We start from the raw sequence: 17,986 nt of genomic DNA, 5'->3' as shown, positions 1-17,986 counted from the left end.
TGTCACCTTTGCTGTCAGTAATTGTAGCCCTTGTGGCAAAGATAACAAGACTGAAATGCAACATAAAACAACCTTTGAGAATTCAGAAGGAAAAAACAGATATCAAAAATATGTCCTTCTTTTATTATAATTTATTTTAAATATAAATAAATCATTTTTTTATATATATATATATATATCAAAACCTCTAAAAATAAACAGTAGATCTACGAGCATAAGTGTTTATACTAGTGTTGATACTAGCTGTGCTGTATATACATGTACATGTGTGGGACTAAAAATAACAAAGGAGCAGTGGCTATTGAGCTGTGAAAACAAACCAACGAAAAAACAACCCAAAAACAAAAAAATCAGTAATAGAAAGAGTTAAAGTTCCTGTGTTTTTGTTTACGGGCATGGCAGGGAGAGTTTCAGAGCAGTATTTCTCTGAATTGTCCAGCACTCCCCTTGTCAGGGTCAGCCCTAAACCCCATGAGTGGTAAAAACAATGAAGATTAAGAGGATAAAAAGGACGTTCAGTTTATCGGGATGGTCTCCTTCAGACCCCAGGTATTATGTATCCAGATAGGGAGGACAGATGGAGGTGAGGCTCCAGGCACAGACGGGAGAGGCTAATCTGGATAGTCCTCCCCCTCCCTCTGCCAACCTCTGTCCCTTTCCCTTGCCACCCAGCTCCCTTCATATTGGCATGTTGCGCTTCAGTTCACTGGGGGAAGGGGGGATGCCATCCTCCAGCTTAGTAAAGCTGGTGGAATGGCTAGGCTTGGTGGAGTGCTCTTCAGGACCAGGGGCTCTTTGTCGCGGAGGCAGCGTGGAGCTCCGGGCTTTGACTCTGGAGCGGGGCTGTTGAGCCGGAGGGCCTTTCAGTGTAAATAGTTCACTGGGGGCTTTGGGCTCTTGGGCTGATGGGGACTCTGTGTGAGGGGCAGAGAGTGGATTGGATGAGGCTGATAAAGAAGAGCCCAGTGGAAGCAGGGGAATAAGTGTGGCTGCCTGCTGGAACCTGGTGAGGCTGGTGGAGTGGCTGGGCCGTGGCAGACTGTAACAAGCCTCAGCCCCTTTGTGGCGAGAAGGCAGGGTGGAGCAGCGGGCCTTCGCCCTTGAGGCTGGCTCTCTGGGTGGAGGAGCAATTAGTGAGAAGGGCCTAGTGTCAATATCTGACGTTGTCATTTCTGCTCTGGAGCCCTTCAGACTCTGGGATGAGCCTCCTTTAGATGATCGATGAGACTGAGGCTCCTGGTGTTTCTGGTACTCCTGTTCGGACTCCGAGCGGGGAAGCTCTGTATCTCTAGCTGTGCTCGATGAGGGTTCCTCATCTACGTGACAAGAAACAGAAAAATGTATCACATAACACAAACAAGATAACATTACTTTACTTAGAGGAAAGATAAAACATGATAAAACATGAAACAAAAAGTAGACGTATACATTACGTTTTCTCCTCTCACCTAACAGGCCCAGCTCGCTCATGAAGGCATCCAGATCAACAGTAAAGTTTTCCTTCTCAACTGCCTTCTCTTCAACTTTCTTTTCTTCTTCTTTTATTTGTTCTGCTTCATCCTTTTCTTCTCCTACCTCTTGCTCATTATCCCCCATTCCAACCTCTTCATTCACTTCTACATCTTTTTCCTTTTCTCCCTCTTCTACCTCTCCACCCTCATCTTTTTCTTCACCTCCTCGCTCTAACTGTCTATTTTCTTCAACTTCTTCGAATGACTGCCCACGCTCTGGATCACTGTCACTGCTCCTTCTTGGTTCATCCAGATCGATCTCAACTCTTTCTTCCTCGTCCTCTATTTGCTCCTCCTCTTGTTCTTCATGTGGTGCCTCTATCACAACTATGGCGGGGAAGCAGGAATTGGAGCGTTTTGAGGGGTGAGATTTGGCACGTGCTTCTTGGTCTTGATTTAGCAGAAACTCCATCAGCATCATGTTCTCTTTCTTCAGCTGTTCCCGCAGAGATCGCGGTACATCTGGGATCATCCAAGCCACCAACATGCTGAGGAACATGGCGAAGTTCTGTTGGGGAAAAGACAAGAAAACATTTTTCTTGCAATGTATAATTTAGAGATACACCGATTACAACTTTCTAATCCGATTCCGATTTCCGATTTTCTTTGAGTTAGGCCAGCCGATACCGATTGTAGCCGACTCTGATTTCATTTTTTCTAACCACTTTACAGCACACACAAATATTTATTTTCTATCTTTTCTTTAATAGAACATTTTGCACAGAACATAGAACATTTTTTGAACAGATAATGGAACAGATAAAATAGAACTATATAAATTACTCCTGGTGTGGGAAATTCACACACATCTAAAGTGCAAAGTTAGAACCATTTCCTTCTTTTCACATCAAATATCCAACTAAAAAAATGTGATTTTGGTTTTTGGTGTCGTCCCTCCACGCTCTACTTTTTCCTTGCAGGTGTTGCATATTGCAAACTTGTTATCTTCTGCACAAACGCTGAAGAATTTCCAAACAGCTGACATGTTGTAGGTTAATTCACGAGGTTCCCTACATGTGCGAGAATAGCGCGGACACGCGCTTCACACCGCGAGCAGGTACGCGCGACACACGGCGGAAAAGTTGGAGAAAGGAAATAGAGACTGTGCTGTCGCGTGTGTGCGTCCTTGAGAACTGTAACTCGTATAACTAATGTTGTCAGTTAATTGTAGCATTGACCGGCATGAAATCGGCATTTGTCAGACTGACCTGCCGGTCATGGCCGAGCACGTGAAAACCGGCCAATTCCGGTCACCGGCCGGTCTATCGGTGTATCTCTAGTATAATTACATTGAAAGAGTATGCTTGGAGTTAATGCTGCTATAGTTAAACGATCATCCATCTGTTTTACTATAAAATATTTTAGTTTTATAGGTTTAATTGACTGCATAAAGAAAGTCCATGGTCTTTACAATCCGCCAATCTAAAGATATAGGCCACTCCGCTGGCTTGGTATCGGGTGATAGTGACCAAAATAAGCTGATTAGATTCAGTACCAGTGGGCTTCAGACTAGCGGCATAGCTATCTCTGGCCTCGTATTACCTTATAAAAATGTTCCCAATGAGTTCTTACAGTAGTTGACGTATCAGAATCAGTATGAGGAGAGAAAAGTTGGTTTGGCACATCACTTATCAATTATCTATAATATTACGTATGTGCCAGCAATAAAGACAAGACAATGGTGAAAAACGAAGCAAGAAAAAGGGTCTCTGCTTTAAGGTGCAATGGTGTTAATGGATATGAGAAAGAAAGACTTGAAGATCAGACACTACTTTGTAGACTGACATTAACATAAGCACAATTGTAAACATTTTTTTCCATACCTGGAAGAATATTACAAAGGCCAATTTTGCAGCCAGGACAGACCAATACTGTTTCGAGAAGGTGTAGGCATCTGGGTCCCACGGTGGGTCTCTGTAGTCCTTATACCTGAAAAACACAGACAGTGTGTTTGCAAGGAGGAACCTAGAGCAACATGAGTAAACGTAGTTAATAATAGAAAAATATCTGGTAATTCTGAAAGAAATTTGCCTTAGTAAAATCCCTGCTATAAACCCCACAGTTTACAGTTTCTGAAAACTCAAGTCAAGTTTGGGATTTAGGTAAAGTAAGAGTTAAGCTGCTGGGCTCAAGAATTTAAAGGTCAAGGTTAAAAGAGTCTAACCTGCACATAGAGACTCCAGTGATCAGGGTGGTGGTGGGTGCACTGCCCGGTGCGAAGTTGCTGACATTAAAGTAAGACAGTGAGTGCTCTGTGTAGCCATTCATGGTGCCATTTACACTGTACATGTACTGGTAAACCATTCGTGGAACAAACTCTGACGTGAAGGAGATGACAAATGCCTGAGAAGACAAAGGAGTGGAAATGACAATACCGTATTATGATATGTCATCATGTACCAGTTACTGTGCCTGTAGTTACTGCAGTTACTACAGGCACATTGACTGGTTATCAGCTATGTTCAACTGTATAGATTAACAAATAGATTTACATCAATGATATTATCTACCCACAATTCTCTCCATAGAGCTGTACAACTGAGAGATCAAACCTAAAGACCTGTTTTGTACAACAGGAAACAGCTCACTGCCTCAGCCCAGTACCCAGAATCATTACTTAAAGCTACACTATGAGATTTCTGACCACTAGTAGTGCTATAGAGAAATGTTTTAATGAGTAGTCCCAGTTTTCTGCTACTCCACTGATAGACAGTTGGCGGCGGTGATGTGTAAAGAAGTGTAGCAATGAACCAACAAAGGCAAGGGATGAAGAAGACTGCCAGCAAGCAAACATGAAAGAAATAGGTTTTCTGTACACGTGCTGGCTCAACACACACACACACACACACACACACACACACACACACACACACTTACATTGGTAATGACAGAGAACTTGCTGATTCCACAGAGTATGTTGTACCAAATCCCTGGAGATGCATGTGCATGCATGTGCATGAAAAGAAACAAAGAGGTAAAGGTAAGTGTGTGTGTGTGTGTGTGTGTGTGTGTGTGTGTGTGTGTGTGTGTGTAAAAGTGACAGACGGACAGAGGGGGAAAATGGAGTAAAGGAAAAGAAAGTGATTAAAAGTTCAGGGATAGCTTGTTTCACATTCACACAGAGCCTGACAGAGTGGACATGCTCTCATGCCTCATCTGTACCTATGTCTTTACACCTCACAGCATCAGGCCGTCGGATCTCAGTGACAAATTTGGCAGCATCGAGGCGAATCTCAATGACGTTGTTAAGCAGAGCGAACGCTGGTGCCAGCGGGAAGGAGGCAACGAATAGAGACACAAACCCATACTGGATTACTGTAAATATTAATACACGCACACACACACACACACACACACACACACACACACACACACACACACACACACACACAGAGTTAAATAATTATATTGTGTGTTTGCAGTAGTGAGTGATTCAGTGATTAAAAGAGTGAGCAAGAGACTCACTCATTTCCATGTACTCTGGGGTCACGCCTTCAAAGGGTTCAAGGGTGTAATCTTTGTCATATTGTTGCTTTGGTCTCTTCTCTTCTGTGTCATTCTCTTCATTGTCTGCTGCTCTCTTTTTTACTTTTTCTTCCTGTATTGTTCTGTACATCTTTTTTAGCTTACTGCAAAAGAGGATAGAGTCAGAGCAAAGATAGCAAAGATTAGAAATTCAGTAAATGAAGCAGTTTTGCAAGAAATGTATGTATGCAGAAGTAAAAAATGGCTCTAAGTCTGTATATACATACGGTATGAGAACCTCAAACACATTGTTTTGGATTAGCTGCTTTCCGAGCATGATCATGCTTAGCTGGATGCACAACTCGATGAGGCAGCCTGGTGGAGCGCACTGTGGGAAAAAAACACACACATTTACTCAAGTCACAGATACACATTTACTCTACATATACATACAAATGAACCCTAACCACTAATGTGTATAACTGAACATACCTCCTCCATGCGATAGTCTCCAAAGACGTAAACATAATCGCCAGGCCGCCCACCAAACCTGTATAAAGAGAGGACCAAGTCACATGATAAGGAGCAAAGACGGACAATGGTAAGTGAGAGAAGTAAGATTTTATGATACACACACCTGCCCTTAAAAAAGGCCACATAGAAAATAGGTGCAAAGGCATTCATGGACTTGAGGAAGAAAGACTTAAAGATCAGCTTCTCTTCAAACTCTTCCTTTGTCTTAGGAAGTTCTATTGGATAGGAGACACAATGTAAACACACCATGTTAGGCTCACTTGCTCATAATGCTATATTTCAATTGTAGTAAGTGTGCTTCCTAAAATCAGTAACATGGCCTTTCAAGCTGAAATCTTTTTACTCCACAAATGTTTGTTTGTTCTGCTATAACACAGCAGAGCTAAGCTAACTGTGAGTTGTAAGGCTTCCCTATTTAACCATTTACTCTGTAACTGGTATATTCAATACCCAGTTCAGTCAGCCACACAGCGATCGCTCCATAGACTTCTTCCAACACCAGAACGACCAGCATATTTAGAATGATGCCTGTGGTGGTGACGGTCATCCTCACGCTGGCCTTGGCTTCAGGATCAGGGTTCATGGACCACACACTTAACATGCAGATGCGATAAACTGCCACCCCAAACACTGCTGAGAAGGTTACGAAGATCTGAACACACACAACACACACGCCCACAACATTAAAAAGTTAGATGACAAGACTCTGGTATTGAAGAATATTTGTTTTCGTTCATGACAATTCTTTATCGTTACAGTGTCTTTTTTAATATTTGGCACATGTAAATATTTATTTCTATCTTTTTCTTCCTCCTTTCTCTCTTATAATTGTTATATCTTTCTGTTATTATTTTATATTTTTTATTTTGATATTTAATGTCTGGAGTAAAGTGAATTGTTTCACACAATAAAAAACGCTGCTCGCACAGATTTAGGGTCACTACTGTTGACACTAAATTAATGAGACATGAATGGATATAATATGGGAAACAGGGAAGAATTTATGTAGATACATTCACAAACATTATGGTGGAAGGATAAAACTGCTGATTTCTGTTAAATGCCTGATGCCTCACAAAAACGGACAGTTATCATAGAATATTGTGTGATGTGAAAGCAGTACCAGTAGTAGTAGGGTAGACACATTGATGAGATAACCTGACAGGTGATCCTCAATGTCCAGGGAGTCTGGTTCCTGCTGTCAAGAAAGACATGCATATTACATGTGTAAACACACACACACACACACACACACACACACACACACACACACACACACATTGGTATATGCTTTAATGCATGTACAGTATGTGATATGCAGTAATACATGTTCTGCACACACACTTTGTTTTCTGTGACATCCCCTCCCCTCCCCTTCTTCCTCTCCCTCCTCCCTTTTTTCTCTCCATCAGTAATCTGGGCTAATCTCAGGCAGGTAAGCAGCTTTGGACTCAACCACCCACTGTAGGTGAAGGGAGTTTCCTTTTTGTGCACCGACATAAACTCATACAGACTTAGTTTGTAATAACATTACTGAAGATGAAAAACTTAGACGGGAAGTAATATTTGCTTGTATTGATAACGTTGTTTACCTTCACTGAGTGTAATGGAATCAAATAAGTGAGATCTGTGTTAGCATTCAGGATGAAGCAAGTGTAAATCACCTCAGTGTAACAGCCCTGCCCTCTCCTCCAATCAACTCTGTCCACATAATGTTCTTTCATTTCAGGTATGTGTTGACATGCAGTGAAACCTACCTGCGAGGCCAGCATCTGGTCTTTTTCTCCATCTATACCCTCCCCAGCATGAATTAACTGCAACAGAGTAAAAAAAAGAAAAAAAAAGAAACATTTGTCATTAAAACAATTAGTGTCACAAGTCATAGAAATTGTATCTGAAACACACACTCAGGTACAATACCTTCTTCTTAGACGTTGCTTTAACCTTATCTTTTTTCTCCTGTACAGCTTCTTCATATTCAGGCCTCAGCTCCTCCTGCAGCACACACATGCACACGTTAAAACACATGGGACAGCACCAAAAGTAACGGATCACAACCGCCGAGACAAAAATCCTTATATCACAACTTTACAGTACGGTAGCTGCAGACAGCAGTTACAGCTACAGAATTGATCAGATTTTAAACTGCTTATATATATTCCAAAAAATAGCCAAGACATTTTTTGAATGTATGAAATGAAATACATTAATAATACAGCTTCTTAAACCAGATTGTGGGTATGTTTAATAGGCATAGAAACTTGCCCACCTGGACTCGCTCCTTCAGGCAGCAGAGACAGAAATACATGAAAGAGAGAAAGAGAGGGGGGGGGGGGAGAGTTACGTGATTGTTTATGTTGTTTCCCTGCTGTGTCATCAGCAAGTGCACTGTTTTAAGAAGAGACCAATCCCATTACAGCCGTTTACAGGGTAAAGAGTGGCGTTGATGCATTGTTTTTTTTTTCATTCAAACCTTTAACCAGGATAAAAAAAACTCCTTGAGATTACAAATCTCTTTTACAAGAGTGTCCTGGCAAGTGGCAGCAGTGTGGTTTCAAATAAATACAAAGACAATGGTGGCCATGTGTATGTGCATATGTGTGTGTGTTAGGGGGAGGACACTGTTCTGACACAAATGATAATCTGCAAGGCAAACCACAACTGTCGTCATGATTGACCTGGGCCACGAGGCTGACACCTTCATCCTTATTGACATGGCACTTTAACACACGGGAGTTATGAAAACAGAAAGCTAAAAAGATAGACTCAAAGGTTCATACTCATAATGGCAAAGCAGTAAAAGGCTCTGACTGAGTCTATTCTAAAATAATGTATGTTTATTGCACAGTACAGAATTCTTGATTGTGCATAAATATATTTTTGTACCTCCTCATCCTCCAAGCTCGTCAGGTCCCACATATGTTTGAGACACATCTGTCGCCTTTTCCAGTGCTCAAGGAAACAAGCAGCTACAAGAAGACACACAGAAGAAATATTCAAATACTGTATTCCTAAAATAATTGGCTTTAAAAAAATAAACACTGACCTTTGGTTTGACCACACAGGAAAATGCAGGAATACATGTACGTACTGTATATAGTACATTTACATGCAGAGCAGCTTGATGTTGATATCTACGTACATACATCTGTGAACATACAGTTTCACTCACTCCAATCATGCATACTCTCCCTGTCACTCCTCCTGTCAGTGTCTAGGAGCTGGTCTACTGACATAAACCTGCCCTAACGTGATCAGAAAAGCGCATTAGAATGTATACCTACCCCACAGAGACATGAAAATGGCAAAGAGGACAGTGGCTCCATTGTCGAACAGGTATGACGCTCGGGCCAGTGAGCACACTGTACTCAGACGCCAGTAGTCACACACTACATCACACAGTGGACACATGGTGATGTTCAGGTTGTCATCACATGTCTCCTGGCTGAACAACACAAAGAAAAGCACATGTATGGTAATACTATAATGTGCTTTTAATGAGCATCCATAAGTTTGAAGAGTTTTTTTTATCTGCCTACCTTGGCACATTGTCATCCACAGTGAATATGCCGTACAGGAAGACAATGATGCCCAGTACAGAGGGAGGGATGAGGAGCTGAGTATAAACACCCAGCCAGGCAAAATACAAACCAATCTGCTCTCCAAAGTACTTCCTGTTAAGAAAAGGCCAATGTATCAACTAGCTGCCTGGGTTTGCAGGTCCCAGCTACAGGCCACATTATCCCAATAAAGTCTAGTGTCACCATCATGTCAAAACCTTCACCTAACCAACTTTTTAGTCCATTATAGAGCCTTGCCAAAATAAGCCGCTTTCCGACCGGAGGGATTTTTGCAGTTCCTAGAACATAACGTTCCTATAACCCTTTTTTTCTCGTGTTCCGACTGGACCAATTTGGGGATTATTAAGTTCCTCTGACCGCAGTTCCTGTAACTCTTTCAGCTCCTACTTCAGGGCAGGGTCTTTTTCCTTTTCCCTTTTCCACATAGGAACCCTTAGTGACCTAGCAACGCCTGAAACACAAACAGTACATATTCTTCACTGTCTGTTGCAATTCGCCTACTTATGCTAACTCATAAGACAAACATCACACATTCAACCAGCTAATTGTTAATGCTAGTTAAACTTCCCCGTCGTTTCGTTTGCCTGTTGCGCTCTTTTCTTCTATCTTCTTCCATCATATTAATTAGGATCATATTACACTGGAGCCTTCGTCTTCTGTGTTTCTCTGTTAAGTATTCCAACCTAGTCTTTAAACGCCGCCGTTCAAACTCCGTTTATTCTTTAATGTAGTGCTAAGGTCAAGTGACGACGCTATAAAGACCGTTGCCGTGCTTGCGTCACTCCCTTACTGCTCCTACCAGTTCCTATGGCCACTTGGCCAGTGTGAATGCAAATGGCAAAACTGGTTTTGAGGGAGAGTAGTTAGTAGAACTGTTTAGAAGTGGACTGTTCCTATAACTACGTTCCTGTAACTACTTGGTCGGAAAGTGGCTATAGTGGCTTGTGGATCCTTTCCATTTTAGACCCTCTATAAGCTTTCATGTTTAACTACTCTCAGGCCAAAGTGTTTTAATAACACCATAGCATTTTCTCTGGCATCACCGTCAGGAGAATCTTTACGTATATAGCCACACTGGTACGAAAAGCAAAATCATCAGTATATCTGTTCAGTCTGGTCAGTTTGGTGTTAGTGACTGTAATGAACATTGCAGTCTCAAACTACAGCTATAACTAGACTTTTATTTATGTTGGCACTAACTGCTCTACCTGATCAGGTCCACAGGCTGGTATTTATGCATGACTCCATAGTTAGCCCATTCTTCATGGAGGAGCTGAAAGACATCCGAGCACACGCCACAGGAGTATCACAAGTTAATGACAGGTACTTTAGATTATTAATATACTGTAGGAACTAGGCTGATTTATTCAAATAAATGTACACCAGTTCTACAATTACATTTAATTTGACAATGCACAATCAGATGTTTTTCCCCAAGTGAATCACTTGAGGCAATTTTTTCAGATTGAAACTAGCCTTTTTCTTCTGGCCTTAATATAATTTGTAGCACCTGCTTCACTACCTGGCACAATTGAACTGTGTGAACCCAACCTTGCTCCGGTGATGCTTTCTTATCTATCTACTCTCACGTCATCAAAATGACTGGAGCAATATGTGACTGACAATATATACTCTTGTGTGTTTCATTAAACTTCAGAACTGAACCCTGCTTCGTGTCAGAGCGCTCATCACTGCTTTCAGAATCAACTCACAAAGGTCAAGCTAGTAGATGACAAATTAAAGGTGATGAAATACAGAACAGTCATGACCTGATTGCTAGGCAGTTTGCAAACACTTTGTCAAAGACCCATTAGACCCACTCAACTCACCTGTCTGTCATTTCGCTGATCCTTTCGTCCTCTCCTTGTGAACGACCCCTAAAGAAAAAAAAGTTAGCAGTTCTTTCAATAGAGATACACTGCCTAACAGTATGCCACATTTTATGCATAATCATAATGGCAGTTTAGGGCTTGGAAAAGTATTTTAAAAGTATTTTTCCAATAAAATTGTTCAGATGGTCCCTTTTTCCCCATTTCCATAAACGTTCATACTGTAAATATATTGACTAACCTGTCCTGTACGACACAATAAAGTCCTTTGTGTACAGTAGATGTAGCACACACAAATATATTTTCACATTGTCCAGTGTTATTTCTGTAATACTCACATCATGCAGAGGGAAGGCAGAGTCGTAGACACCCCGAGCCAATAATGAGCTGATGCCTTATGACACAAAGTGCAACACAGTGTCATGGAGATATATAGTTTTGTGACTGATAGCATACGGAAACCGGCAGCATGTAATTTGACTAACAGCATGCATGTGAATGGTATGAAAAAGGAGAATAAAACCAATGCAAAAGTTAGACCTCACCAGTGGTTTGGCAAGTTTGTCTGCAGGTAGTGCGTGAAATAATCTCAGCCACCTAGACACAAACAAAGCATAGTCCAAATTGTGTGTGAGCTCAGATACATATCCAAAATATTCCTCATAATATAAAATTATATTATATTATATAATATTTTTATTCTGGACTCACTATTCTGCTGCGTGTTGCGTTGTCGAATACGGTGTCTGTTGACTTGATGTCGTACCTGCAGTAAATGACAAGAAGCAGTCACAGACCTAATGTGAGTTTAATATTAACAATAGACTTGTTCACCAAAGTTATGGATGAATGAGTAGTGGGATCACTGTTCACACTTTCACATTTCCCAAATTAAAGTGTTTTTTTGTTTGTTGAATCAAATAATTCGGTCAAGCTAAAGAAGTTACTGTTACTGTTAAGCTTATCTTGTCACTTGTTGTGTCCCAGTAGCATTTCAGTAGTGTGACAGTAAAAATCTAATTTATGTGAAAGCTCCACCATGTTATGATAAGGATGATGAAAGCACACAGCCTGCAGGTGATTTAGATAGTAGGGTGTTATCTAAATCACTGACCATGTCTGAACTGAAAGGCATGTGTGTCCCCAGCCAAGGGCAACTTCTAAAGTGGGTTAGTTTTTTGATACCATTCCGCTACAGTACATGTGTGCAAGTGAGCGTGACAGTCCGGGTACTCACAGGTGGAGCTTGTCTCTGATAAAATGGTGTTTGAGGGTTTTGAAGTGGACGCGTGTCTGTGAGTCTCTGTGGATGTCAAAGTCAGGGACATCTGGTTGAAACGGTATGTTGACTTTGCCAATAATGGAATCCCACATCCCAGCAATGCCCATCCGTTTCCGCAATTCACACTTCTGTTTGATGAAAACAAACATGGAAACAGTCGGATGAAATGCAATACACTATGTTGTATCCAACACCTTACACATATCTGTGTCATATCACTATAGATATTGACCCACCTATCCTGTCACGTTATACAGCTTTCTGTAGAACTCCTTAGACTTAAAATGGAATTGTGATGTGCACCCAAATTAATCTTCTGCAAACATGTTACATAAAACTAGAATATTAAGGACCAGGGTGTGTATATTGCTGCTGACCTTTTTCACAGCAACTTTGATCTTCTGAAGCTCTGCTTCTCGACTGAGTGTTGGCCATGGGATGTGCAGCCGAATAACCCATATGCAATTTGCTCTCTGCACATAAACACACACATTAACACAGATTAATGTGAAATTTGAACAGAAAAAACACTATATCCATAACGTCATAACATAACCTGTCAAATTAGATTTGGATTACAGACCTCTATGGATAAACTGTGTATCTGTCTTCTTCACTTCCATTTGTTTTTGCATGCAAGTGCTCCTGCTACTTGACCTGAGGCAGCCAGATGAGCCTATCCTAAACCTGTAAGTATGCTACTTTGTGTTATAATGAGGCTGTTTTGTAGGGAATCCCATTATTTCAAGCCCAGAACCTCCCAATCCTCTCAAGTATTGAAACTTAGTACAGATTATGTTGGAAATGGTACATGATGTCATCAATTTTGATCATGTGAAAAGGGACAAGCTATCACCGAGCTTCTGAACCACTGAATTACAACCTGCCCATTACAATTAGTGTAATGACTTTTGTGGAGGGCAGATACAACTGCACGGGCTAAAACAATAACTGCTACACCTCTAATGTTGTGTGTTTACCAGCAATTTTCTGGTGGTAGCATTACAATCTATCACCAGACTTTGTACACTGTCAAGCTACTCTTATTCTGATCAGAAGTTATTAAAATGTTAAAGGTAAGGAAAATATAAATAAAAACAAAATCAGATCAAGATCCTTGAGGAGATGAATTTTGATTAAAAAGATGCATAGTTTTACCACTATATAGAAGATGATTTCCAAAGTTTGGCTTCAACGTGAGATTATACAAAACAAACATATATGTTTTAAAGTAACTGTACTCACTCAATTTACTCAAATTGTAATCCACAACAGGGCCTATGCATACCTTGATCCACAACGCTAAATACTGTATTCAAATGAATCCTTCACTGTTCAGTTTCTGAATCGTATTTGATTGTTTGACATACTGGTAGAGTACAGCATAATCAAAATAAAATCCACCAATTCACTTCCATGTGCCAGTGGCACACACACCTCCGAGTAATGGATCACTCTCTAATAAGGCCCTATAATCTGGCCTTTGGCTTCACACTTACTGTCAGCGTTCTTAATCTTCAACCAAAACAGCAGCTGATTTAACGCACAAACATCTCACATCTACATACATACAGACAGACACAAATACACACAGACATACACACACAAACATGCATGTGCACACTCATATAGAATACAAACAAAAGAAACACACAACATACTATACTGTACATCAGCGATCTTCAACAGGGGGTTCGGGACCCTTAGGGGTCCTCGGAGTTACTGCAGGGGTGCCTCCATATTATAAACTTTCTTTCAACTTAACATGAATCCAATATATTATTAGCAAATACATATCAGCCTATCTGTGAAAAAAACACATTGATGATAGGCTTACTGGCCTATAGATAAGGTAGTCACTAAGGTAGCCACCCACAGATACAGTTCATCCTAAGGATTCACTGTGCTTTCAATTCAATGTTTAACATTAAAACATGATTTATTATAAAATCTCTCTTTCAGTTAAGGGGTCCTTGGCTTAAAAAAGGTTGAATACCCCTGCTGTACATGACAAAAGACATGCAACATACCTCTCATTGTTATAATTGTGTTTGTTATTACTATATCATCCTATATTATAGCACTGATATCAATCGATTTTCTCTTTTTATTAGAGTGCAGGCATAGCCTCCAGGGAAAGGCTGAGTCTTATCCTTAACCTGTTTGGCAGCCGTCCAATCACAGGATTTGTGGTCAGCAAAATCACTTAAGGACGGCTCGGACTCATAAATGTCTATAGGACTGTACAGCAGAAAAAATAATCATTGTGAAAGCAGTGTAAAAGCAGATACGCACCATTTTATCACGCTCTAGCTGTAGTCCAGCTTCCAGTAGACCCGCTTCAAACTCCTCCCTCATTATAGCCTTTTCCTCCTCAGACAGCTTTGACTCCTCATCTCCTGCAGGTGCACCTGCCTCCCCAGACTCTACTTCCGTTTCACAACGGCCCGGCATCGAAAAGGGTATACTTCCATTGGATGCAATGGAAAGGCGTGCCTTAGATGCCCGCCTTTTTTTGTATTTGTAGCAGAGGACGTAGTCCACTTTTCTCTTGCCATCGGCAAAAAAAAGCCCAGGGCCTAGATCGATGCCAGACTCCTACACAAACACATAAAAGCACATACAGGTAATTAATGAGGTGAGTGATGAGGGTTACAAGTAGGGAATTTCAGGAGTACTATAATGTAAGAGCATAACAACTAGGTAATGCTCTGTGTGTGTCAGCTCAGGGAGTGGAAACGTGAGCTGACATATTGCTGCAGGTTGTTAGGGCTTCAGGATGTGAGTGTTAGCATTCTGAGGAGACCATTACCGGAGGAGGGGGCTCATCATTGTCAAGAGGGGTGATAGGGCCTCCGTTGGCGGCATCAAGCCCAAGCCCGGACAGCGATCGGGCCAATGACACAAGCGTCGCTGAGTGAAAGGACGACGACTCACTCATTTCTTTGGTGACAGGCATACGTTCTTTTCCGTTTCATCACTGTTGGTACATGAAAAGAAAAACAAGAGTTCAGTATTTAGAAGTTGGGATGACCTGGCAGCTCTGGCTGTAATTGAAAAAAATAAATAAATGAAATATTCAATTAGAGGCAGGGTTGGTACTATTTCCAATATACACTTTCTTATATATTGTTTGAAATGCCCTTTATTTTTTGTTATTACTAAGCATTTTTATCATCAAGATAACTATAACTTATTAACTCATAAGTATGTTTCCCAGTAGCATACATGTGCTTCCATTTGTTTGAACCACTAATATAGCCTACAGGTTTTCTTTCATTTTGAAGAGTTGATAAGATATATATATATATATATATATATATATATATATATATATATATATATATATATATATATATATATATATATATATATATATATATATATATATATATAATTTTTTTTTAGATATTTTAAGCCAGCAATATACATTTTAGGGGTATACAATTTTAGTTTGATTTTACTTTCAAATATTGTGTATTGAAAACACACACAGTAGTAGCTGTTTAAGACTGACTGATTTAGAGCCAAAGTTAAGCTGTCTCATCTCTTTTTTACCCAATTGAAGCTGTAGGCTCAGATTAAGCTCACACTCCAATCCAAGCGGCACAGTTTACAATCTGTTGGGGTAATTTTGTCACAGGGTTCATTCTTTGGAGATAAAGAAGGAAGTGTTAAGAGGAAACCGAGTAGTTAAGTCTCACACGAATAGAAGCACATCCGCAGGCTTGAATCCACAGACATAAAATATGGCAGATGTATTTAAAGTGCACAAAATAACACAGACAATCTTCCTAAAATGTGTATTTCAGTTTCTCAATTGTTCCTCGAGCTCAGAAACAACAAAATAGATAAGAATACTGTTACCCATATGCATAGTGATGATTGTAAGTTACATAGAGCCCTGATAGGTTGGTGCACTGCCTGTGTGTTTTCTGTCCCTACCATTAATTGGACATGTGTGTCAGTCCCATTTGATGTGGGAGAGCTTTGTGACATGTTTTGATTGAGCCTCAGTCATTCTAAGGCTGCATATTTCCTCTAATGACACACATTCACATATTGTGAGATCATATAATGGTTGTCACAGGTTGTCATCAGTGACACTGACATTGTTACTATTTCTACTTTTTACTACTACCTCTCACCTTTGACTGTTACAGCTTTCTTGTCACTTTTTGATATTAATGAACGTCCGTTACATTCAAGCCATTGCCAAATGAGTTGCTACAAAGCTAATTAAGACTATCAGCTCCACACAACTCTCTCTGTATTTCTCAGTATGGCTATGTTCAGAAGATTGTGTCATCCGGTGACTTTCCCACGCAGAAGCTCGAGTGAAGATAATTACCTCTTCTGAAGAGTCCATCATGTGTCTCCTTGGCTACTAGAAACTGCGTGGAGGAGGGGTGGTGGCTCGTGCGCGATCACGAAGAAGGCTTGTATCATGTGGATGCGCCGACAGTGTTGTTGTCATTACTTAGAATTCCTCATGGGGGAGACAGAAACTACGCACTATAGCTTTAATGCTGTTAATTTCTTTGACTTGAAACAAGTAGTGGAAATGTATGCTGCTATGTTTGAATTACAGTATTAATGTATGCAGTGTTACAGTTTGAGGTCTGAGTCACTTGGGATCAGGTGGTAAGAAGTGAAAGCTACACTTAGTATTTTACATCTTTAACCTTATTTAGCGCATATAGCCTACCGGTTATCTTAATAACCCGAAGTAAAGGTGCCATACAGATTCCAACATTCAGTGTTATTCCAGGTGAAAGAGAAAGTGGAATGCATTCAGCAGTGGTTTCAGGACAGTTTAAACTATATATTCTAGCTGCTCGAGACACCAGGGGGAAAGCCATGAGACATGAAAATGCACAGGGTACACATACACACATACAGCGGGCTTCAATCGTCAACGTTACATATGCACAGGCACATCAGGATAATCCCAGTTTTACCGTGTGTTAGCAAACACAGAGCTAAGACGGAAATGGAGAATATGTCTCTCAGAGTTCAGCAAGTCAAAAAGATGTCAGGTAATAAATCAGGACACTTAGATCGGTGGTTCCAAACTTTTTGGCTTATATCCCTTGTAAAACAAAGTGAGGTCTACTTGCAATCCAAGTATTAGTGATTATCCGATTGTTTGATTTGAATATTCTTAAAGACCCAAGGAGGTAAAAGTATCAATTATTTTACACAACAAAATAAAAAAAAAATTTATTCTGTGCGCACAAAATTATTAATTTTTGTTTCTTATCCCTCATATGATCGTTCAGATTTATCTTTCATCCCAAGATGACAGCGTTATAGATGTGATTTTTACAGTTCTATACAGGTAAGTGCATAAGTGCAACTGTGGTTGTTTTTGGAGAAACATCGATTGGTCCGAGTTTGTTTATCTCATATGCTGTTAGCCACATGCTACATGTGTGGTCATTAGTCACTGAGGTATTAGTCATGATACCTTTTCTCCCAATCTTGCAGCTTACAATAATGTTTCTATTTTCTGTTACTTTGACATATTTCATAAGAAAGGAGAAAATGATAGTTAAAGTGCACATAACCTCTGCCCAAAACAAATTCTGCAATGTAGTCATTATGTGAAGGGAAAGACAACATTTATTGTAATATATAAGGGCAGGACTTTGCATGGCAAGACTCGGATATGTTTGTGGTAATAAAAACACCATATTGTTTTATTATATTTTCTTGTTATAATTTTTACTTAGAAGTCCTACCTTACCTACCTTTATTTTAAGGCCCTAAATCATGGTATTT

At 40.3% G+C, this 17,986-nt stretch overlaps 1 protein-coding gene across 1 annotated transcript; it reads right to left on the bottom strand.

Moving 5' to 3' along the window:
- Positions 1–189: 189 nt before the first annotated feature.
- ano2a (anoctamin 2a) lies at positions 190–15,161 on the bottom strand. Its single transcript, XM_078256064.1, has 27 exons — positions 15,015–15,161; positions 14,498–14,800; positions 12,580–12,675; positions 12,158–12,330; positions 11,632–11,686; positions 11,466–11,517; positions 11,259–11,314; positions 10,921–10,968; positions 10,300–10,364; positions 9,050–9,184; positions 8,795–8,955; positions 8,397–8,479; positions 7,780–7,791; positions 7,431–7,505; positions 7,268–7,324; positions 6,634–6,708; positions 5,961–6,162; positions 5,614–5,725; positions 5,469–5,526; positions 5,264–5,364; positions 4,977–5,140; positions 4,674–4,826; positions 4,389–4,441; positions 3,676–3,854; positions 3,335–3,440; positions 1,449–2,019; positions 190–1,316 (listed from the first exon to the last, which is right to left on the bottom strand). The coding sequence occupies exons 1-27, from the start codon at positions 15,159–15,161 to the stop codon at positions 679–681; spliced, it is 3,930 nt and encodes a 1,309-aa protein (XP_078112190.1). The 3' UTR covers positions 190–678.
- Positions 15,162–17,986: the final 2,825 nt, after the last annotated feature.

This window comes from Sander vitreus, chromosome 8 (assembly GCF_031162955.1).
Source record: "Sander vitreus isolate 19-12246 chromosome 8, sanVit1, whole genome shotgun sequence".
Lineage (NCBI taxonomy): Eukaryota > Metazoa > Chordata > Actinopteri > Perciformes > Percidae > Sander > Sander vitreus.
Note: the sequence above shows the minus strand (reverse complement) of the source record. Positions and strands in the feature narration are given on the sequence as shown.